The 23,785-nt window shown below is 42.8% G+C and overlaps 1 protein-coding gene across 1 annotated transcript in view; it reads right to left on the reverse strand.

Moving 5' to 3' along the window:
• Positions 1-22,430, reverse strand: part of Dsg3 (desmoglein 3) — a 29,863-nt gene extending 7,433 nt beyond the window's left edge. The window contains exons 1-13 of the mRNA XM_075970877.1: positions 22,383-22,430; positions 15,523-15,525; positions 13,635-13,667; positions 12,859-12,993; positions 11,864-12,019; positions 11,291-11,435; positions 10,506-10,672; positions 9,338-9,466; positions 8,306-8,491; positions 5,449-5,720; positions 4,434-4,573; positions 2,266-2,496; positions 221-475 (exon numbers count right to left, since the gene is read on the reverse strand). Of these exons, the coding sequence (XP_075826992.1) occupies positions 221-475; positions 2,266-2,496; positions 4,434-4,573; positions 5,449-5,720; positions 8,306-8,491; positions 9,338-9,466; positions 10,506-10,672; positions 11,291-11,435; positions 11,864-12,019; positions 12,859-12,993; positions 13,635-13,667; positions 15,523-15,525; positions 22,383-22,430 (1,900 nt within the window). The remainder of the gene's footprint in view (positions 1-220; positions 476-2,265; positions 2,497-4,433; positions 4,574-5,448; positions 5,721-8,305; positions 8,492-9,337; positions 9,467-10,505; positions 10,673-11,290; positions 11,436-11,863; positions 12,020-12,858; positions 12,994-13,634; positions 13,668-15,522; positions 15,526-22,382) is intronic.
• Positions 22,431-23,785: the final 1,355 nt, after the last annotated feature.

The raw sequence follows: 23,785 nt of genomic DNA on the forward strand, positions 1-23,785 counted from the left end.
TCTTTTTTGGAAATGTTTGCATATATGACTTGCCTTGCTGTATTTAAATTGCTGTTAAGTGACAAGCTAAACACATTTGAGATTTTTTTTCTAGCAATTTCCTTCAGCTTTGCCATCTAAGTGATTAGAATGATGCTTCTCACATTGCACAGATGAGCACAGTGACTCTTCCAAATGAGGCCCTTGCCACAGACTCTGATGGGCGTGTTAGTTTACTCACGCAGCAGCATCAGGAGTCCCAGCAGGATCAAGCCGATGGCAGCGGGCCCCAGCCGCCAGGATGACTCTCTGTGTCTCATAGGCTCTCTGCTCGGGTTAGGGGCTCGGCACATGTTCCGGTCATCACACTGACACACTGTCAGGGTCAGGATCTCTGGTGTGTCACACTGCCCGCCCTCATTGTCCTTCACGACGACTGGGACGCTGTACACTCCTGGGGACACCTGCTGCTGGGCTCGTAGAAGTGCGGAGGTATCTACAAAAAAGTCAAAAGCAACAGTGAGACCAGGCAGCACTTGCTCTTAAAGCCTCCTGCGTGTGATAATGGTGCCAGAACTGTCTTGGAATCATGGTCACAACCAGCCAGACTGGCATTGTTGGAGCAGTGCTGAGTGGTGAAGGGGTTTGGCGGGGTCAGTCTGCCCACCAGGAGTGTCCAATCATGTAGGCCACATGTGGCCCAAAATAGCTGTAGATACAGTTGAACATAAAATTGTAAAAGCTAATTAAAACACAAGAGATTGACAAGAGATTGATTTTTTTGTTTGTTTTTATAGACTGATTGCCCAGTACTTGAAGTCTTTAGAAGACAGCTTCAAAGTGTTGTGTCATGAAACAGTGTTGTGAAAATAAACATATATATATATATATATATATATATATATATATATATATATATATATAATATATATATATATATTTCCAGCCCCCAGGCTCTTGTAGGTTCAAGGTTGTGGGTTAGACATCCCTCTGTGGCCCAAGACAGTTTTTCATCCAATGGAGAGAAGCCAAAAAGTTGAACCCCTCGTGATTTTTTGTCATTCTCTCCCATAGCCCAACAGGCCCATGATTCCCCTCCACAAGGACCCAGCCCTGTATTATTTTTTTTCCCACTGAAGTTGGTGGGAGATGGGGCATCACAATGTCATGTTTATATCCTGAGCTTACCCACTCTTGTGTATATCCGCACCAATACTTACAGGCACATGACCCCATGCATGCTTTCAAACTCTGATCCCATGTCTGACTCATTGAAATCTACTTTTGGCATTGGGGGTGCTCTCTTATCTGCTTCTTTTGCTTATCCCCAGAGCTAAGGGCCTGGGTGATAGGGTTCCTAGTGGTGGGGCCCATTGCCTGTTAGACAACTGAGCACCACCTGGTTTTGGTTCTCCATTTCTTTGTCACCTCTTTCTAAGTAGGAAACCTGGCAGTGTTACATTGTTTGAATTGTTCTGGAATCCACAGTGCCCTTGACATTGTGCCATGGCTGCATCGTTTGCTTTGACCAACCTAACTCAATTCAGTCACCCCATGCTGTCACCCCAATACTTGACCCTAGGACCCTGTGAGTGCTAGGCATGAGCAGTACCACTGAGCTACATTCCCAGCTATCTGTTTTCTGACCATGCGTCTATCTGGCAAACGCCTATAGAGACCAATGGCACATACAGTTTGGAGCTATTCCTCTAAATAAGATCAGAACGCCGAGAGCGAGAGAGCAAGATTTCTTTGGTGTCTCTGGCCATGACTGATATACGACTGCAGGATACCATGGAGCACATCCATGAGAGGAAGCAAGATTTGCACAGAAACCAGAGAGGGAAAGTATGTTTGCAGAGGATTAGAAGCGGCCTAATGGTCACTGTGCAGTCCAGAAAGGGACTTTTGAAAAACTCAGAAAATATATGATAAACACGATACGTTTTAGGAGGAAACGATTCCTTGTTTTTCATTGGCTGGTGAGTTTGTAGCTGTCAGTCCACTGTACTCAAGGTTACCTCTTACAGGGCAAGCTCCATCCCAGGCTAGACCGCACAGAGAGACCCTGTCTCAAACAACGATACTAACACACCCAGAAAACAGTAAATGATGCTCAGCTCATCCAATTTCTCTTCTCCTCAGAAGAGACCAGGCTCATGTCTTAGTTTCAAAGCAATGCTTTCAGTTTTTCACAGAAAGGACCTCCATCAAGGGGGTTCATGTTCCTCTGGAAATACACAGCAGCTGCGGCTTCGGCCCACAGAGGCAAGTTTGTTCGCTCACCGTTCATCATTCTGATGTTCCACATGACTGGCAGTTTCAGAGGCTGCTCCTCAAGCGACACTGTGTAGGGGCCAGTGTATCTGCCCCTCTCCAGAGTTCTCACCGAGACGAGCACAGACGGCGAGGCACTGCTACAGATCTCGTTCTTCTCCAGGACAACCGAGGGACAATTTTCACTGAAACTGGGCACTTCGACGTGCACTGTGCCCGTAGACGTCTTACCAGTGTTTTCTGTAAGAATAGTATTGGAATACAGAGAGAAAAGTTGAACAAAACATGATCTTCCACACCCCTTCTCCTCTCCTCTCCTCTCCTCTCCTCTCCTCTTCCCTCTCCTCCCCTCCCCTCCTCTCCCCTCCCCCCTCCTCTTCCCTCCCCTCCTCTTACCTCCCCTCCCCTTCCCTCCCCTCCCCTCCTCTCCTGCTCTCCCCCTTCTCTCGTTGCTTTCTCTGAGTTCTTCCCCTTCTCCTCCTCCTTACTGTTCCTCTCCACTTCCCCTTTTCTTTCTATCTTTTCACCTTCCTTTCTTTTTCTGCTTTCCCCTCTCCTTCCCACACTCTTCTCTCTCCCCTCTCTTCCATCCTTTCGTTTCCTTCCTTTCCCTTCCCTCTCTCCCCCTCTCTTCCCTCTCTCTCTCCTTTCCTTCCTTTCTTGTTGAGAAAGAGTCACTCTAAATTGCTCAGGCTGGCTGTGAACTTCGGCCTCAGTCTCCTGAGTAGCTGGGATTATAGATATGCCCTGCAGCCAACTTACAAAATTAATTTTTTATATTTCTTTCTTGTTGCCAAGTCATGATAACTTCTCATGAAAAGGTGTGTTTGTTATTATCAGGAGTAAAAAAACACCATCCTATCTCTGCAACTTATAAAACCAGTTCAAACTAGTCAAGTTGTCTGGTGTCTCTAGTAAGCAGCATGAGTATTAGTTAAATAGTCGTGAAATCAAAGTAATTGATTCATTAATTACAAATGAAATTAAAACAAAAAATAGCTTGTAAGGGTCTTGCTTCTGCAATCTGAGCCCCCAGTATTTAAAATAAATAATTATATTTATTACTTAATACTTAAAAGTTTACTGAAGTCAGGGTGGGTGGTGGCATGTGGCTTTTTAATCCCAGCACTTAGGAAGAGAGACATGTGGATCGCTGTCAGTTCGAGACTAACCTGCTATACATAGTGAGTCACAGGACCAGCTCCATACAGTCAAGCCCCATTTCAAAAAAGCAAGCAAACAATTAATGTTTACAATCAAGCAACAAATAAAACTCTTTGGTGGTGAGATGATGAATGAGTTCTGTCATTTTTGCAGTTGGGGTGGTTTTTCCAAATGTTAATATTTTTGATGTTTATTTTTGGTGCTTATTACACCGAGCTTAAATTAATTTTATAGAACATTTAACACATACATTCTATGAATGTTATTTTAAGACATCTCAGGAGGGGAAACTTTATTGCTTAATGACATGAGTTTATTGGGAGCTCACAACGTGAGCTTCCATTTGGAGTGGATTTGTGGTTGACTGTCTATGGGATTTTTCCTTGTCCTCTCAAACTCAGTTATTTCTGTAAGTCAAAAAATTCCTCCTGAGGCTTGGGAAATGGCTCAGGGTGTGAGAACACTCAATGTACAGACATGAGAACCCAAGTTTGGATCCTTAGCACTGTGTAAAAAGCCAGGGCTACTGTGTGTGTGCCTGTAATTCTGCCTTGTGGGCCTGCTGACAGCCAGCATGGCCCCAGGTTAAGTAAGACACCCTGTCTCAGGTTACTAAGGCTTACACTGATGAAACAGGAAACTCAACATCTTCCTCTGGTCTCCACAAATGCATGGACATATGCATTCCCACACACATAGGGATGAATACACATCATACACACACACACACACACACACACACGAACACACACACATGTACACATGCACACTTTCTCCCTCACCCATAGTAAACCAAAGGGACCAGAGTTATGGTGGGTACCAACTAAACTGGGAAATGGATATTCTTAGTCTCTCTTAGGTTAAGGTGTGGGGTTGCAGACTCAGGCCGGAGAGTTCCTAAGAGAATAATCTCTATGATAAAGGAAAGGTGCAAAGCACTCATGACCATCTACTCTGAAGGAAATGCTTTTTAAAAAATATTTAATTCAAAACCATGGAAATAGCTTTCTTACCATCTATAGCCAGAACCTCAGCTGAGATTGTCTTGTTAACTATGAAAGTAGAATCTCGGTCAATGTTCTTGATAAATTTGATCTGAGCAGTTTTTGGATCAATAACAAGCAAACCACCATCATTACGACCCAGGACATATCTGTTTTATAATAGAATAAAATACAAAATGTTACTTGTTTAACAAATACTATTCATTAGATAGCCAACACATTAATGCATGATCTAAAAATGTTGTATATGTACTTGTAAATAATATCAGGGTGCTGGAAAAGTAGCTCAGTACTCAAGAACACTTGCTGCTCTCTAAGGGGATCTGGGTTTAGTTCCCAGCACCCACATGGCAGCTCATCCACCCATTAACTCCAGTTCTAGGGGATCTGATGCCCTCTTCTGGTTCCTTGAGGAACTGCACACATACGGTACAAAGATACACATGCAGGCAAAACACCCATCCACACTAAAATAAACATAAATAAATCTTATAAAGCAATTAAAAAACCAGAAAGTTAACATGACATAGATGAATCATAATTCATAATCCTTACACATTCATTGGTCTGATTACCCAATTTTGGCTGTGAAAAATAAAAGAGAACAAAGTAAAACAAACCGTGTGCCTTTGCTCTTTACAAGGCGACTGTTACTCTGTACGACGCTTTATGCTTCAGCTATTACTGACTTTGCTTTGGATTGAACCATAATGTCTTATCTCACTCTTCTGATGAACTTCTAGACTTTTCCAAGTCTCAACTGTGAAGCGCTCTCCTGATTTCCACATGGGCTAAGGCATCCCTCTTTTATTTAGTGTCTACTAGTTTATGGGCATACTATTTCTGCTCACGGCATAATGTATTCTAATAATTTATCTTTATATATTTTTTTGGGTTGTCTGGCTCCCCAATTTCACCCTTTTCATAGCTCTGGTTTTGGCAGCTAGTGGGCGGAGCCTTATGCTGTAGTCGCTTATAGATGAAAGCAACACAAAGGCCTGAAAGGATAGAAGGCCTGTCTTACCTGACAGTCGAGGCAGCTCTACCAGTGTCTTCATCAGTAGCTTCGTATGTTCCCAGGATATAACCAGCCAGTTTACTGGTGCTTATGCTCCCTGGCACAGTAAATGTCTTAGAAGGAGGACGGAATGAAATGCCTTCTTGGACATTGGTGACTTGGATGATGACTGGAGTCGGCTGCACTCGGTACTGGGAGATCACAGACTGGTGGAACTCAGCTTTGTTCCTGACGGCGATGCTAAACTGCAGGCTTTGCATCTGCTCGTAATCCAGAGCCTGGAGTGAAGACCAAGTAAGACAGAAGGAAGCGTCACAAAAGAGAAAACAAGCAAGCACAATCTGGAAGACAGGACCTTCTAATTCTATAGAGCAAAGATAGTTTCAGAAGTGATTGCAATGTCCAATAGAAAATGCCTTAGGATTTCTAACTCATGAGACCTCGTTTTGGTAACCTGTTGTATACTTTCCAGATTAACAAAACATCATCAACTCTTTTTAGGCTGTGATGTAGAACTTAAGAAGTCCTGAATTCGTGGTGGTAACATGGCTCAAGTCTTCATTCTGATACATCTGAGCTGGATCCTCAGCTTTTTGCTTCTAAATGTTATGTACATTTTATTAATTTGTTTAAGAATATTAGTTTTTTCAGTACTGGAAACAGAACCCAGGATGTTATGTAAGACAACTGTTCTATCACCACGCCACATCCCAGGCCTAACTTCCTGACACATAAAACCAAACCTTTAACAATTAAGTTCTATGATTCATTCTTTTTTTGTTTGTTTGTTTTTGAGACGGGGTTTCTTTGTGTAGTTCTGACTGTCAATCTATAGACTAGACTGGCCTCCAACTCAGAGATCTGCCTGCCTCTGCTTCCCAAGTGGTGGGACTAAGGACGTGCCCCACCACTGCCTGGTGATTCATTTTTTTTTTAAATAAACAGCCACTTGGCCATTAATAATATATTCATTGGATTCATGTATCTTTTTTTCTGACATAAATAAAATTCCAAGGTTCAAAGGCCACCTATTGCATCTTTGTTGGCAAAAAGACCAACCAATTCTTTTTTATATTAGTGAGCAATTGGCCCAAGTCTTTATAAAACCAATTTTCAGTGTTTTTGCTTATAGTGACTTGGTTTTCTAGTTAAGCTGGCCTAAATCAAGAGTTCAAGATTAACAGTTTTCATTCAATCGTTTACTTCTTCTTCTTTTTTTAGGATGGTAGAGTAGGAAATGCTAATTTTGGCTTTATCTATTCATCCGCAGAATATTTTTTAAGGGAAGAGATCTGGATTCGAGTGTCAGCTACAGGGACTGCTTGACAGTGTCAGAGTTCCCCGGCGGAAGGGAAAGTGTGGGTAGAGATGGCAGAGCTGCATGGAAGCAGGAGAGGCTTCTAGGCCAGAGCTGGGAAAGGCATCTGAGAGGATCTGAACTGAGCACTGAAGGATGCTGGGAAGTTCTTCAGGGAAAGGCGGAAGCATCTTCAAACACCCTGCGCTGCGGAAGGATCTGAGCTGGCTGGTAGGGTAGGGTTTTGGGCACCGTAACGTGAAGGTCTGCTGCTTCATTTTGAAGTAGGTGGTCATCCACCTGGATGGCACGTTAGAATCACGTTGCTTAATTTAAGACTCAATAATATGAGTGTTTGCCCCCCAGACTCCTCCAACAAATCCTTTCTGTATTCCATGTAGAAAAACTGCAGGTGACGTGAAGGTGCTGTTGGCACCGGGGCCAGCTCAGCTCTCTGAGAGCCGGGGCAGGATTGACAGAACAAAGTAAGTCATCTTGTTTGTTTCTTTAAAATAATGTGGTAGTGGACTGGTGGCAGTGAGGATGACAACTGGGGACAGGCAGCAGGGACACCTGCTAGACAGTATTGCAGTCAGGTAAGAGGGAAGGAGCAAGGCCAGGCAGAAGCTAGGTGGTAAAAGAAGAGGAAGAGGAAGCCATCCTTGCTTCATAGCTTGCGGCAGAACGCAATGGCTGGAGGAATGCTGTAGGAATGGTCAAGGTTCAAGGATAACATCCAGGTGTCAAGTTTGAGAAAGGGAATGACCCCAGGACATTAAATAGGGAATCACGATGATGTTGGAATTTATAACAAGATCCTTGCAGATTCAGAAGCAGTGACAGTCTCCGTGAAATGTGGACCACTAAGAAGTGTCTTTGTTAGGAAAATCCTATCACTCCATCTTTAAGTCAGACCCAGTCATTAAAGAAGCTCCAGAATGTTTCAAGCCCAGTGCCAGAGAACATCAGCAGAGCGGCTACCGTTCGCGGCTACCGTTCGAGTCTACACTGTTTCCAGGCACAGCTGCCCTAATGTAATTCCAGCTGGGGATGCTGTCTTGCTGAACCCAAGCTTTACTCAGTGTTTTGCTTTTTACCTAGCAGAATTTGTTAAGTTTCCTTTTTTTGGGGGATTTTGTGATTTCTTTCTGTGATGAGATTAGTTTAAGCCCTTAAAGTGTGTTGACCAATTCCCAAGTCACAATCCCATGCTTTCCTATCTCTTCTGAACTCCAATCCATCTGCAGACAGTGGATTTGATTAATATATGAAATGTCTTTCCTTTCCTGTCATGAGAGTATGCAAACCTCCCCCACCTTGTGTGTGTATGTGTGTGTGTGTTAAAGAAAATATGGTAGCTTGGAAGGAAAAAAAATAGTATTTCAAGAGAAGTTGTCTTTAGGCAATAGAGCTATGATGCTAGTAAAATAAATGCTATCCACTTTGTTATGTTTTCTGTTTTTTTAAATAATAGAGTGATCATATTATTGATGTTATTTATTTGTATTACTAATAGCTTGAGTTCTGTAGAATGTTTTTACCCACTAAAGAAAACTCAGGCCTTACCTTAACCACCTTCAGGATGCCTTCGTTGGTTCTTGGATCTGTTTCAATTTCAAACCAATTCCCCTCATTCCCAGAGGTAAAGAAGTACACGGCCAACCAGTTATCCGTGTACTCTTCGTCCCAGTCTATCACCTGAAACCGGAGTAGCTCGGCGTTTAGAGTGTTTTCCTCAATGCGCGCTGAGTACTGAAAGGGAGAAGCGCAGGATTTAAGAGTCAGTGCTAGGCGTCCTGGGGGTTACCTGGGGGTGACCTGGGGGCGACCTGGGGGTGACCTGGAGGTCACCTGGCTGCAGCGTTGCTGCCAATCTGTCCACTGCCAGGGTTGTTTGGGTGACCTGGCTGCTTAGGTCAGTGTGCCCTTCCTCCCGCACTGTGTCAGCCCTCCCGCAGCTGAAGAGGATGGTCCGCAGCTCCACTGCTAGAACCGCTAGACAAGGACTCAGGAGTCCGCACTAGGGCTTACCTAAAAGAATATTTATTTTAAATAGTATTAATTCTTAGTTTTCAAATTATATGTTATTTCATACCAATCCCTTAACTGCCATATTTGAATTTTTTGTTTGTTAGATTTTGTTTCTTTTCTTTTCCTTTTTTTTTTTTTTTGATTTTCGAGACTGGGTTTCTCCGTAGCTTTTGGTTCCTGTCCTGGAACTAGCTCTTCTAGACCAGGCTGGCCTCAAACTCACAGAGATCCGCCTGCCTCTGCCTCCCGAGTGCTGGGATTAAAGGCGTGCGCCACCACTGCCCAGCATCTTTTTTTTTTTTTTTGACAGCATTTCTCTGTGTAGCCTTGGCTGTTCTGGAACTCACTTTGTAGACCAAGCTGGCCTCCAACTCATAGACCTTCCTTTGTCTCCTAAGTGCTGAGTGAGATTAAAGGTATGCACCACCACTGCTCTACCTAAACTATTTTTTAAAATAGAAAAACAGAAAGTTTAAAGCCCAACAAATGTGTAGTTAATAAATTGGGATGCAAAACTGTTAATCACACACAAAAATGGTTCTTCAAGGACAGGACCAGGCGGCATACCTGAGAATCCCTAAGCACTGGGAAGTTGTCGTTGACGTCTTTCACTTTAATACTGCATTCGCATTGAGTCGACAGTCCCGTCCCGTCATTGTCTGTACCACTTACAACCAGGTGGTAGCTACTGATTTGCTATATTTGGAGAAAAAGAATAAAATTTACGAGTGGCCAGTAGTTGCCTTCTATAGATATGATAAAATGTTTCCATGAAAACATTTAAGATCGTGAATCGTGGCTCATGCACACTGTTAGCTATCCGTGGCAGAGAGAGACTGGTGTGGCGCCAGATGACTGGGTGGAGGTGTTGAGGGGCTGGAAGAGGCTTCCTCTTTGGCTGACTTCTGAAGGTAGCGGTGTAGATGTAGAGCAAAAACATGGATATAGGAATGAGGGGTGCTGTGCCTGTCTGAGAGAATGAGGGGCGCTGTGCCTGAGAGAATGAGGGGTGCTGTGCCTCTCTGAGAGAATGAGGGGTGTTGTGCCTGTCTGAGAGAATGAGGGGCGCTATGCCTCTCTGAGAGAATGAGGGGTGCTGTGCCTGTCTGAGAGAATGAGGGGTGCTGTGCCTGTCTGAGAGAAGCTCACATGTGGCGTTTCCCTGCCAGTCTGTTGGGGAAACCATTTGTGTGAAGGAAATGTGCACCTGAGTAGCCTGCTCTGGTGGAGAAACATGGTGGTGGGGATGAAGAGAGGGAGAGGAAGAGATCCTTCCGTGTCTGTAAGGAGAGGTTAACCTGCTCTGGTGGAGAAACATGGTGTTGGGGGATGAAGAGAGGGGAGAAGAAGAGATCCTTTCGTGTCTGTAAGGAGAGGTTAAAAATAAATGGCGATGTCTAGAGGAAAGGTATGTATGCCTTCAGACTTTTATGACAGATAGACATCTCCTCATCTAAGAATTTTCTCCCATTCTTTAGGAATGAATCCCAGTGTAGTCTGCTTCTACACACCAGCGTCTTCTTTAACCCCATTTGAGCTGTCGTGTGAGAGGTATTATCCCAGGTACACATGCTACTACAGCGGAATCACACCCATGGAGGCAGGGTCCTCCAGACGGTGTCTTTGTGTTCTCTTTGTATCCTCAGATAAAATGGAGGTACCTCTCTTGGGTTGCTAGTCATCAAACCCTTTTGGCGTTTTCTTTTTTTTGATGCTTCCAGGTAATCTGCCTTACCTCTCGATCAAGAGAACTGGTCAAAGTGCGGACTTCTCCCGTGTTTCTGCTGATGAGGAACATGGGCATGCCTGCAGGCTCCTGGGAGACGATTTTGAAGGCAATTTTAGAATTCATATGGTTTGGTTCATCCGCGTCTGTGGCATTTAGGATCATTACCAGTGAATCTAGAAATATAGGAAAATTGTCAAAGACATTACATTCACATCAAAGAGCCAAACTAGTTTAGCATTGATTCCTATTCAAGAAAAAAAATTTTTTTTAAACACTACCTGTTTGCTTTAAAAAATAAACCAAAAAACAAAGTATGTCACTGTTGTTCTTTCTGCTGGCTTTTAGAAAAATCTTCCAACGTTCCCTCAGCCTTGACTTTGTTGAGGTTGGGGCTACCTTCTGACCGGAGTTCTCCCCGAAATAGATGCACCTGCGTGTTTCCTTTTAAATATGACCCAAGGAATGTGAATAGATCTCGGCCTCCTATAATCTAAACTCATTGAGCTTGTGCATCCAGGCTGACTAGGAGCCCTCTTCATGCTTGGGACTCACACAGAGGTTGTATGCAGGCACTAGCTTCGTGATGGGACTATAATCTACAAACGTAATCCTGATGGGTAATTGTTGAGAGTTATTACAAAATTTGGAAAAGAAATCTCAGACTATCGTGATGTTTTTTTTTTTTGTTATCAAACTACAGAGCAAAAGAACAGAATAGTTTTTAAAAATGGTATAATGACGTGTAGTTGAACGTCATGGATAGGAGGTGGTTGGTGCTGCTAAAGACTTACTTGAAGCACTGTTTTCTTCAATTTCACCCTTGAATATGGTTTGTGAAAATATCGGAGCATTATCATTGACATCTAAAATTTTCACTGTTAATATGAGTGGTCTCTCTACATCTTGTCCCAGGGCGTTTAGAGCTCGGCATGTGATCTAGAGACAAAGGGAGAATAGCCATCATCACTATATGGAGCTAGTTTGAATATGATTAACACCCATAGAAATTAGAGCAATGCTGCTATTTACAGAAGTTAATGAGAAAGGAAGAAAGAACATTTCCCCCAGTGTGGGTGAAGGGAAAGGTTCCCACTCTTGCTGTTGCCCAGCTGCTCTTCCTTCAAGTAGCTGCATTTTGGCAGGATGAAGTTCTGGAAAGTGTCCCCAGCCCCTCCCCCACTCCCCTATCATCATCCCCCACTCTCTGGTGTATTATCCCAGGGACATGAACCATGGGGTGGGAGTTAGTAGAAGGATGAATTTTATTCGCTGATGGACTAATCCATGTAATAATTTCTTCTCTTGCAAATCTACCTGGAGAGAAGTTAACTTCACAAAGAAGGCTAGCTTGACTGGGGACTCACCAGGAAGCTCGGGGTTTCCTCACGATCAACTATGGCCGTTATGTTAATATCACCATTGTTTGGGTCAACAACAAAGATTCCAAAAGGGGGCTGATCAATTCCCACCCCAGAAATTCGGTAGGTAATTTTCTGGGTTGCTTGGAAATCGGAAGTGATCTGTAAGGAAAGAAAATGGCTTAAATGTCAAGCTGACCCTTGACGAGCCTTCTCCTGACTCCTGCACCGTCTAAAGTCATCTGTTCACTGGACCCACCCTTTCCGTTGCTGTCATTTATTCTTGCTCTACTTATTTATTGGAGAGTCGGAATAAAAAATCAAGTACAGCTGCTCTGCTCACCAGCATGGACCAAGAATGACAAGCCATTCTGAGTGCTTATTTGGGTCGTGGTGCCATGGTGGGAATGTTAAAATGTTGTAAGAAAACAAAGGAGGCTTAGTGGTGAGAAAGCTTCTTCTGGATGCCCAATCCTTACTTACCATTTACAAAAGGATGCTTCTGTAAGTTCGGGGAAGTGACAAGGAAGGGGGAAATGGAGAGAATAAGGTAACAGATGTTCAGAGTACGTGTGAACATGGACTGAGTTTTATTTTTATAATCTTAAAGCTGTTTAGCAGAGCGAAGAGTACAAAGCTCACGAGACAGCTCATTGTCCAGCCTCAGCAGTCGCCATCCACGGCCACGCCCACACTCTCTCCCAGTCATCTAATTGCTATCTCTTTCCATTTTTAGCCTTGTTTAATAGAATGTGGACAGGCACAGGCTTATGCATTAAAATGAGCAATATATTTCTTAATCCCATTTTATAGCTCTAGAGGCTATCATTCCTATCTTTTTCTTTTACATTATTATTATTGTAGCTTTGTTGTAGAGGACAGGTTGTTGTTCTGTGGACTTCCCAGGCTGCATATTGTTGAGTGGAGTTCGTACATCGTGTGTAATTTGCATGTAATACGTTTATTCTAAAGCTCACACTGCTTCTGTCAATATGACTTACCTTGGCAATGGGATTTCTTTTTGAGTTGTCTTCTCTTTCTCTGCATGGCTTGGCAAATTTTACCCATTCACGTTTGTACCTTCTTTTGACAACCGGCTGCACTGCTGTCCCCTCTTCTCCGTGCTGTCCTCCTGACTGTGTTGAAAGAGACCCCGATTTATCGCATCCGTGACTGGCAGTCTTTGCTTTGAATATTGATCATAGATAGACACCTACGCTGAGAATCTTTATGTTTCTCCTTTGATGAGCATTTGCTCACCTGACTCTTTGTCGAGAAGAAGCAGCCTTAAATAGGTCATCACAAAGCTATGATATTTAATCTTACTATTTAGTCAATTTGATTTCCCCTATAAACTCCATAGTAGGATTTCACTTCTTGTTTATTTGAGCTATGTAGAAAGGAGCCAGACATAGCAGTGAATGCCTGCAAGCAAGCACTAGGGAGGCTGAGGCAGGAAGATTGCCAGGAGTTCAAAGCTAGCCTGGTAGGCATAGTGAGTACCCGGCTAGGCAGCACTTCCCAGAAGAGTGGTTCTCAAGAGAAGAGAGCCAAGCAACCAACCCAGAATCCAATAGAAAATAAGATAAAATAAACAAGACCATATGAGACAGTAATCATAATATGTATAGATAACTTTAAAATATCTTGGGTTATTTGCTAGAATTTTAGTTTTACACATTTTTACAGTTGAATTACCAAATAATTAAATGCTTTTCTCAATATAACTAAGTTTTACCAGTGAAGCGATTCTAATGATGCAGGCTGCACACTTTACCTCTGTTCGCAGCTCCCCGTGCACCAGCAGCACCTGCAGATATCAAATAGAAACAACTCCACGTGAGTTCCCCAAACAGGCGACTGTGGAAAGCTAGCCATCCTTATCACTGCATCCTGTTCTTCAGCTCGTAGTTCGTTTCTAGTTTTAAAACAGTCAGTTTGCAGAAGCATCCCGAAGTGTAAAATTCTACCAGGAAAAGGAATATTTTCCAAATAAACAAGGTCTTCAACTTTTTCGATCTGACTTTAGACATTTTAAGGATTTGTTTTACTTTATGTCTATGGATATTTTGCCTGCATGTATGTGTGTGCACCTGCTCAGTGCCCCACAGCTGGAATTTAGAATGGCTGTGAGCTGCCATGTCAGTGATGGGAGTTGCACCTGGGTTCTCTGCAAAAGCACCACGAGTTATTGATTCTTAAGATATGTCTCCAGTACTGTGCTTCAGATATTTTTTATGCCAGAAAAGAGGAATCCACCAGTGGTTAGTACAGGATAGACAAACCTGGGCTGGACAGTGACTGCAGATCAGCTTGGACTACAAAATAAAACCCCGTCTCAAAACAAAACAACAAAAGCAAGAAAGAAGATTCGCAGCCACCCCCACAACATCATCATCATCTCCATTGCCACCATTATCACCCTCTCCTTGACTGTAAAATTATGCTTTCAGGCACTCTCAGTCACTAGATGTTTCTTACACAGTTACCATATAAAAACCTCCCAGAAATCATTGCTTTAGGAACTGTTATGATAAACTCCTGCAAGTGGCCACACAGTTATTGACAGCTGTTGTGCTGGGCATGCTGGTGCATGCCTACAATCCAGCATGTGGGAAGCTAAGGTAGGAGGGTTACAAAGTGCTGGAGGATAGTCAGGAAGACATAGCAGGACTTTGTCTCAAAAAACTAGGAAGAACAAAGCAACAACAAAATCAAAACCCCAAGCCTCTATTATCTATCATGTGTGCTTATACAAAAGCAACTTCAGATTAACTCCTTCTAAAGACAGGTTCTTTGTTCCCCACTTTTTTATCCCCCCTCCTCTTTTTAAAGCTGAACTTGAGTAAGGAGAATAGGACAAAACTATTCTAGTTTATGAAAATGGAACCTTTTTCTAAAAGCAGGGGTTGTCCCATGCTGGTCTTAGGTGCTGTTTGCTGTAGGGCATGAATCTGTTCTTCTTCCTACTGTAACATAAACATTACACTTCATTTTTAATTCCAGACGTGGTGGTGTTGTCTTCAACGCCAGCACACAGGAGACAGTGGCAGGTGGGTCTCTGTGAGTCTGAGACTATCCTGGTTTACGTGGTGAGTTCTAGGCTAGGCAGAGCTACATGAGACCATGTTTCAAACAAAAACAAGAGTTTCATTGTGTACTACGGGTCTAAAAATTTGAATGAGGACAAAAGAAGTGGTGCTGCCTGGGACCTTTGCTTTCTTAGGAGCCCACAGGCCTGGCATCTGGATTGCTTTCCACCTGGAATGCGTTCCTGCTCCTCACGGCCCACCTACAGGTGATTCACCCAGTCAAGCACCGGCATGCTACATGAAGCTGCCTTTACTAATGGCTCCCTCTCTGAGTTTGTACAGCTCACATTCTCTTTAAGGGCATGTAGCTCACAAGCGCTCCCTGTATCTTACTGTTTTATGAGTAGTAAAGAATTTCTTCATGAGCTTTCCAAGTCCTGGGTCTTACGATATTGTTCTTCCCTATTCAAGTGTTCAGCAAGTATTTGCTGGTTCCCTGAGTGTGAGATCCGAAGAAAAGAAGGCCATGGAAAACAAATTACAGGGTAAATTTAGGAGAGTGGTAGTGGTGGTGACTTGCTTAGTGTTTACTTACAGAACATTGTGCTTAATATTGCTATTGTTTATTGCAACCACCTGAAGAAGATTCGATTATATAACCCCCGTTTTTATGTATATAGAGAAGCAGGAACACGGATACTTTCTCCCTGTTTATCAACCCTTGATGAGCTAGGGTTTGAAACATAGCCACTTTATCTCCAGGGTGTGTGCATTGCCGTGACAATAGATTCTAACCCCAACCTAACGTAAATACACAGAAGAAAGTTGTATGACAGTGACTTAGATTTTTATCTGGCCAAAGGCTGTGGCTGATCTGAAACAATGTAGACTTATTACGTCATTTATTTTTAAAGATTATAATGAACAGGCAGGTCCAAGTCTTAACTAAAGGAACAATTACACCAGACATATGATCAACCCCTCCATCATAAGCATTTTATCTGAAATTCTGATTTTAAATAATACCTCAAGATGATGCCCCAACATCGTGCAATCTCTGAGGAAAGAAGGGACCAGTATGGTGTGGTCACTGACCGTTCTTTCTCATCTGACTGTACGGGGAAGGATGGGCCGGGCGTGCTCCCCTTTACAGGAAAAATGGAGTCATCCAGAAACCATGAGTCACGTCTGTGTTGGCCCCGTGGAGAATGGGGCTTCTATAGACCTTAAAGCCCTGATCTACCTTCCCAGGCAGGCAAAGCCTAGTCTGTGGAAAATTAGCAGAGCAGACCACGGGTTATCGTATTTCCAGTTCTCAGAAAACCAGAATCCTTGGATGACTTCTCCATTCCAAAATTTAAACTCTCTTCTTTTAAGCCTGATCTCAAAGAGTGTCCCTTCATTTTAGTGTTGTAGAAAGATACTTTTTGTTTCTGGAAACATGAGAGATATCATAGGAAACATTTCTGAATGCGGAACCATTATTTTTGGCTGGCTGGAACTGTGATTGCAGCTCTACATTAATTCTGAAGGCCGGGGAGCCTTGGGAGGGGGTCCCTGGCTGGAGAAACAATCACTGAGGGTGGGGCTCAGAAAGTTGCCTCCTTCTCTAGTCTCAGCAAGCCCTCTTTGCCTCCTGTGTGAGCAGCTATTGATGTAATATTCTCTTGGCATGAGCTTTGCCATCATGTTTCCCAGTGGCAGACTGGAATCACTGGCCAAAATAAAGCTAGCCTCCCTTCAGGTTTCTGTCAGCTGCCTGCAGCAGCTGTGAGAAAAGCAGCTTACACAGCCACCGCCCGTTTCCAGAGTTATCACGGCACCCGCCATGCTCCCCGCTGGGGAGTTCAGAGAATAATGTAGGTAACTCAAAGAAGTCATTACAGAGTTCAAGTATGATTTTAGATTTATACCTTTCAGGCAAGAAATGCCATGAAATGCCCATAGGCTGGCGGTTTACTGCTATAATTGATCAACTAATCAGAAACTTATTGTAAGCACTTAGGTCATAGCAGCCTTTCAGGACACGTTTGATAAATGAGTTACACAGTGCACAGCTCAGAAGAATGAGTGACTTCTTCTGATTGCTATGTGGAAGCTCCTTCACTTATGGTGTGCAATGTCCTAATAACCCACTGTAAGCTGGAAATACTGATCCTCACGTGCATGTAACATCCATAACCCTCTGAACATCTTAGCTTAGTCTGCATCCTCAGAACCCTTACTACAGTCTATGGTTGGGGAATCATCTAATACAGAGGCTGTTCTATAATGAAGCCTTGAGTACTTCATGCAATTTATTGGATTTTACACTGAAAACAAAACCCCAAGAGTTGTAGAAATATAAAGCAGAAAAAATTTAAGTGTAAGTCAGGACTGTGTAGAAATTTTGAATTTTAAAGCCACAAAACATGCTAATAAATGTTATATTCATCAAGACAAAGACAAATTCTCCAACTGAATAATACATATTAAATTGTTTAGAAATTAGTATTTAATTTCAGGCGGTTCAGTTTTCGAGGACTGATACGTAAACTCAGTTAATTTAGAAAGCTAATGTTTTTTTCCTGCTGTGAAGAGAAGCCAAGTAAAAGTAATGCGCTTGGTTGCTTGTGGATGTTCCATTTGGAGGATGCTGTGTCAGGTGTGCTGGTATGAACCTGGATCCTGCACACTGGTTTTCTTTTTAATAGTGTGTGTGTGCATGTGAGACCATGTGTGTGGAGGTCAGAGGGCAGCCTTAGGTGTCAGTCAGTCTTCATCCATCTTACATGAGGTAAGAGCTCTGGTTTGCTGCTGCAGTTGCCAGGCTCCTGGGCCACGAGCGTCTAGGGATTCCCGTCTCTCCTTACTGTCTTCCCAGAGGCATGTTCTGATTACATGTGTATACTGCGTGTTCTGATTACATGTGTATACTGTGTGTTCTCATTACATGTGTATACTGTGTGTTCTCATTACATGTGTATACTGTGTGTATACTGTGTGTTCTGATTACATGTGTATACTGCGTGTTCTGATTACATGTGTGTACTGCATGTTCTGATTACATTTGCTCAGCAACCCCCTGAGCCATCTTCCTAGTTTCCAGGCCAATTTAAATTTTGGCCTTAGACATGTACCACTATATGGCTTGGGAACATGACCCAGTTCTTGCATTTCCTCATCTGCCGTAGTGAGATCACACCACTTCTTACTTGCATGTCGGTTTGTTGTGGGGATTGAACTATGAGCCCAAGTGCATAGTAGGTGCTTAGAAGATGCTAGTAATTTCTGTTAGAATAACAAGAGAAGGAAAGGGCTATCAAAAGCCCTTGGACCAGTACAGAGACTCCTTAACACAGCGCTCCACTATACCGCTGTGCAGGCTGCTCCTTGCAAACTTCCGGGTACTGCTTCCACTGCAGATCCCGTGAATGCACCCACTGAAGTTGTGCAATGCATAGCCTGGCCTGCGGCGCTGCATTAAGAAAAAGTGTGCATTAAGCAGATTCAATTATTCGTCATGTAATTATGGACGACCAACCCATCATCTGTGTAATTTCCTCATGAGGCATTTCCCCAAACAAGCCCTCACCTTAGGCTATCAGATTGACTTTTTACTGGAAAGGAAGCACCAAGAGCTAAGATATTTACGAGAAACCTCTGGGACACGGAGTATTATAGTTAGGGATGAGAACTGGCTTCTGGTATTAAGCAAGTGGGAAGGCTAATTGGTAGAAATAATTGGGTCTATCCCAGCTGCTGCCCAAGCCAGGCAGTGTTAGGCAGGAGTCCTGGCAAGGTTCTTCAGCCTTTAGAATTTTGAATTTCGAAGAGATTCAGTGGGACTCATCTTCATATGTATTCATCAGCGGAGGAAACAACCATCTCACTAATCAAGACAGAAAGAGACACTTCCGAGACTTCCATTGACTGAAGTGGGATGTTTGACTTAAAACTGTTTTTATAAACTTTCATGGGGCAGAGAAAGATGGCTGGAAGGGATCTTGCTAGTTTGAGGGGATATTCTGCTCATGACCTGACTTTTTAATGGCTGTCACTCTTTCCCTTTACCACAGCAGCTTAAAAAGCCGTGTTAGGGTTGGGTGGTGGTGGTGCAAGCCTTCTTTAATCCCAGCACTTGGGAGGCAGAGGCAGGTGGCCAGCCTGGTCTATAAGAGTTAGTTCCAGGCCAGGCTTTAAAACTACAGCAAAGCCCTGTCTCGATAAAAAAAAAAAGCTGTGTTAAACCTTCGGGTTTGGCATTGTCACATGAGATTGACAAGCTTATTCTTCGGGTAAGGAGTGTTATGGCACAGGATGTGTGCTAGAGTTTGTTAACTATGTGGCGGGGAATGATGGGTTTCTCTGTGGATAATCTTTATTTTCACAAGTGAATCTCTGAAGGGGAGCATCTTCCATGAAAAGTTTCTCTGATTTTGTGTTATGTGAAATAAATCAGATACATATAAATGACTGATAAATCTGACACCTTAAAAGGGATATTCAGATTCACTTTATACCTACGTATTCCAAAGAATTAATCTTAAAGCCCAAAATAGCAGAGATTTTTTGAAAAAAATTCTCTACATTAGAAAGCATGTCATTTTCCAACAGTCACAGTATATTTAAGATTGTTTTTTTTCCTGTAACTTTCAAAACATTCGTTTCAGAAATGTTTTTTTAATTTTTTGAGTATTCGTATGTATAGGTGAATGGTCTGTGTGTGTTTTATGTATTTACATGTGCCTGGAGGTCAGAGGGCACTGGATGTGTTCACTATCGCTCTTTATTCCCTTGAGTCAGGGTCTGTCACTGAACATGGAACTAGGTTAATGGGCAGCAAGACCCAACAGTCCTTCTTCTCCATTTCCCATAGTGGGAAGCTTCAGTCATACGGCCATACCTGGCTTTACATGGGTCTTGAGGATTCAAACGCACATCTTCATGTTTGTTCGCAAGCTCTGTTAACCTACTGGGGCGTCTCCCCAGCCCCACATATCGTAATATACTCTAACTGAAGAAACGTGTTTGTCCTTCCTTGACGTATTAAAATGGATGTCAGTGGTTACTTCAAGCATTAAAACACAACACTGAGACTGATGTAATCAAGAATCACGCCTAGAATGGAAACACCATAAGTGGGTGCTATCAGTTTTTCAAATGCTTCTGTTTCTCCAAGTACTTCTGTGAACACGATGACACTCCCTTCTCACTGTGGGCATAATAGAGAGGCGGGGGAGGACTAAGGTCTCTCTACTGTTATTACTTTTTGTTGCTTATTTTTTTTTGAGACAGGGTCTCTCTACAGAGCCCTAACTATTCTGGAACTTCCTATGTAGACCAGACTGGCCTTGAACTCACAGATGATCTGCCTCTCAAGTGACGGGGTTAAAGGTATGTGCTACCATATCCAGTCTAAGATGATTCTTTGTTGACAATGGAGAACACGGGACCTGGAGTGAGTCACTGGAACAGCTGCACAGTCAAGCCTAGGTCTTGCTGCTACATCTCACGTTACAGAGCTGTCAATGACCTTGTGTGGTGTGTGCGATGGGAAAGGGACCTAGAAACCTCCAGACATGTCTTTCAACTTTCAGACACCACCCTTCAACAACAAATGATGCCCGTGCTCTGAGAACATTGCCTTTTACCCGTAACCACATTATGTCAAAACTCTGGGTGGCTCCGCGTTCTAAAAGGATTCCATTTGCCTTGACAGAATGAACCTTTCAATGTCACACTCCTCTACCTTTGTAAATTGTGCCCCGATCCCCTAACAGACAGTTTCGGTCCAGTCAAACCGGTAGCTCCACAGCCCCTGGCAGAGGCCACAACTGCCCTGTCTTTGCTTGTATCGGTCTGACAGTAGTTCCGTCCATCCCCACTTATGGAATCTCAACTCCCACTCAATCCACGGAGTCATATCTGCCTACACCACCCTCTGCAAGTAGAATTAGGACACAGCTTTGCTTAATGTGAAGCACAAATGCCACCTACATGAACAGTTTTAAATTTTCTTATACTTTTATCAAAAGGCTTGTTAAAAAGTTAATTAGTGGTATATTTAATTTAATCTACTGAAAAAGACTATAATTTCAGTATATAACAAAATAAAAACTAGTAATATCTTTTACACTCTTTTGTTATGTTGTATGTTTTATATTTAACAGCATATCTCATCTCAGAACAATTATATTCCAAGTGATAAATGTCCATATATGGATGGTGGCTATGATATTGCACAGCTTACATTTAGACCCTTCATTTTTCCCCCTCTCTGTTTCTGTCTCTCTTTGTCTCTGTCTCTCTTCCCCTTTACCCTTGCTTTCCCCCCCTCTCCCTTCCTCCCTATCTTTCCTCTCTTTCTCTTCCCCTACATGGGTAAAACTTTACTGTGTGTTGGAAAACATCTTATATGTTTTAACCAGCATCATAAGAGAACTGAAGGTTGATTCAAAGTTAAAAGAGGCCTCGTTCAATCATTGGTTCAGTTTTTAAAAAGCAGTGCGGTGTCTACTTCCTGTCTGAGCACTGCCACATGAGGGAGAGTCGAGTTTTCTTCCACACGAGGCATCTGTTATAATGGCAGACAAACTTTACATTTTAGGCAGTCCTTGAGATCTGTCTCCCTGTAACTTTTAAAAGCCACTGCTCTCTGTGTTTTGAAGTGAGGCAATGGCTGCTGAGGCCGAGTTTGTCATCTACAACGTGGTGATAAACTTTGATGATTTCCCTGTATTTATTTATATTCAAGTTTTTGGTGAACTTCATGTATGAGATAAGTCATATTTTTGCCTCACTAATACAATGATTAAAGCATAAACTAGCTTATAGAATCTGAGCTAATGCTTTCCCTCTTGATTCTTTTTGTCTATCAGAAAACATGTAACATTCCCCCAGCCAACAAAAGAGCTACTCTCCTGAACATGATCATGTAAAGCTCATGTCACCCCTCCCCAAGGCTCGATCTAGTTTGTACATAGTGGCTAAATGTAAAACCGGTTTTCTTAATAATCCTCCCAACTTGTCTAGAATCAAAATTACTTTGATTTTAGTTCAACGGTTGATGAGTATGCTTAAAACAAGTAGGGCGTCAAGATCAGGCATGCAGAGCTCTCAGCCATACCGTACCAGGAGATGTGTAATCCTGGAGAACAGAAGTGCCTGTGTTGTGTGTGTTCTCATCTGGGTGTTGGGAAAATAATGCGCTGCTTTGAAGAAAACGAAGGTTGTGGGAAACAAAACTTGGGATTGGGATGAGTTAATCTCATCACTGAAGAAATGTGAAATAACTATATTAAATAAACTTTTTTCCCTGATTTACACTTCTTATCAAAATTGAACACTAAGAAAATCAAAAAAGGAAGGAATGTAAAAATTTCAGTTTAACGCTTAGTTCTGCTGTGTCCTTGTTAGAATGTACATCAGAGATTCAGCAAACAAAGCCAATTTTCTGATCTATGCAAGGAAGCAGAGAGAGTTTTCTGGTATTAGAAAAAGAAGGGACTTACCATCAAGAGGACTAGAGGCCCTAGCGCTCTGGGGAAAAGGCAGGTCATTGTCGCTGGTGTCCCCGGTGAACAAATCCAAGCCTCTTGCTGCCGCTCCTCACCCGAGTGTCTGTATCCAAGGTCTGAAACTCCCTTCTGGCAGTGGTGGCTCCCTTGTCTGCCCTAGGACTCTCCTGGTGGCCTGCTAGTCTCTTCCTCCCCACCCCAAGCCAAGGATTGGTCTCAGCTGAAACGCTTGCATCACTGCCTCCCAGGTAAAAACCGAGACACACCTCAGTTCCTACAGCAATGGAATCCTTTGTTGGGAGCAAAATGAGATGTTCACAGGCTAAAGGCAAGAGTCGACTAGGAAGGTGCCAGATGAATAACACATTAATCACGGCACGAAAGTGCAAGAGCTGGCCCTGCCACACTTAACAAAAAAAAAAAGGTCTAGTTGGCTTCTTACGGTCATAGCTAAAAACTAGAAAGCAGAAGAGGAAACAGAAAATCCCCAAACCTGCTTGTGGAAAAGTGCTTGTTTTAAGGCTGTGTGTGGGTAAGGGGGTTCATCTTAATTAATAATGTATGTTATCGAAAGGTCTACAAGTAACAAAGAAAGGAGCCATATCTAGCCACAATGAATACAGAGTTTGAATAAAATCAATTAGCAATAACTAGAAACAAGCAGCTCCATGGGTGCGCTGGGGTTTGAGGTACATGACTAATGCATTGCAGAATCTGCTTGTGTTGGCGCTGAAGTGACATCCTATTGTGCCTTTGTTCACTCATAACTTAGGGAAAGTAGATTGACTATCAGATAGGTTATCACAGTGCTCATTTAATTACTCTTTTAATTTCCCGAGGCAGTCACCATGACTGTCACATCATAAGAGGCACCTGAACACCTGGACTGTACCCCAGGTTAGGGGACGGAGCTAGAATAGGCTCTTCGCTGGTGTCACAATATCTGAAGGACTTGAGGAAGAATAATTTTATCTTTGAAATATTTATACATCATTTTAGAAGCATTTCGTTCTAAGTAGCTTATTCAATCCTAAAGCATTTGGCATAAAAGATTATGTAGGCCAGGAGTTAAAAAAGAATCTGGTAGGAAACATTTTAATTTCTTTTAAATTGTGGTGAAATATTCAGGAATGTTACTAATGAAATTTTTAAAAATTGCACTTACAGTGTGTGTGTGTGTGTGTGTGTGTGTGTGTGTGGCCACAAGACAAGTTACAGGAGTCACTTCTCTCCTTGTTCCATGTCTCTGGTGGCAGAACTCAGGTCATCAGCCTTGGCCATGATGTCCCCATGTCTGAGCCATCTTTCCAGCCTTCCTGTTCAGGTACTTCAGGGCACAGCTCAGTGTTATTAAACATAGTGTTATTATTCATAGAGTTGTGCAACTGTGATCATTA

This window comes from Microtus pennsylvanicus, chromosome 4 (assembly GCF_037038515.1).
Source record: "Microtus pennsylvanicus isolate mMicPen1 chromosome 4, mMicPen1.hap1, whole genome shotgun sequence".
NCBI classification, from domain to species: Eukaryota; Metazoa; Chordata; class Mammalia; order Rodentia; family Cricetidae; genus Microtus; species Microtus pennsylvanicus.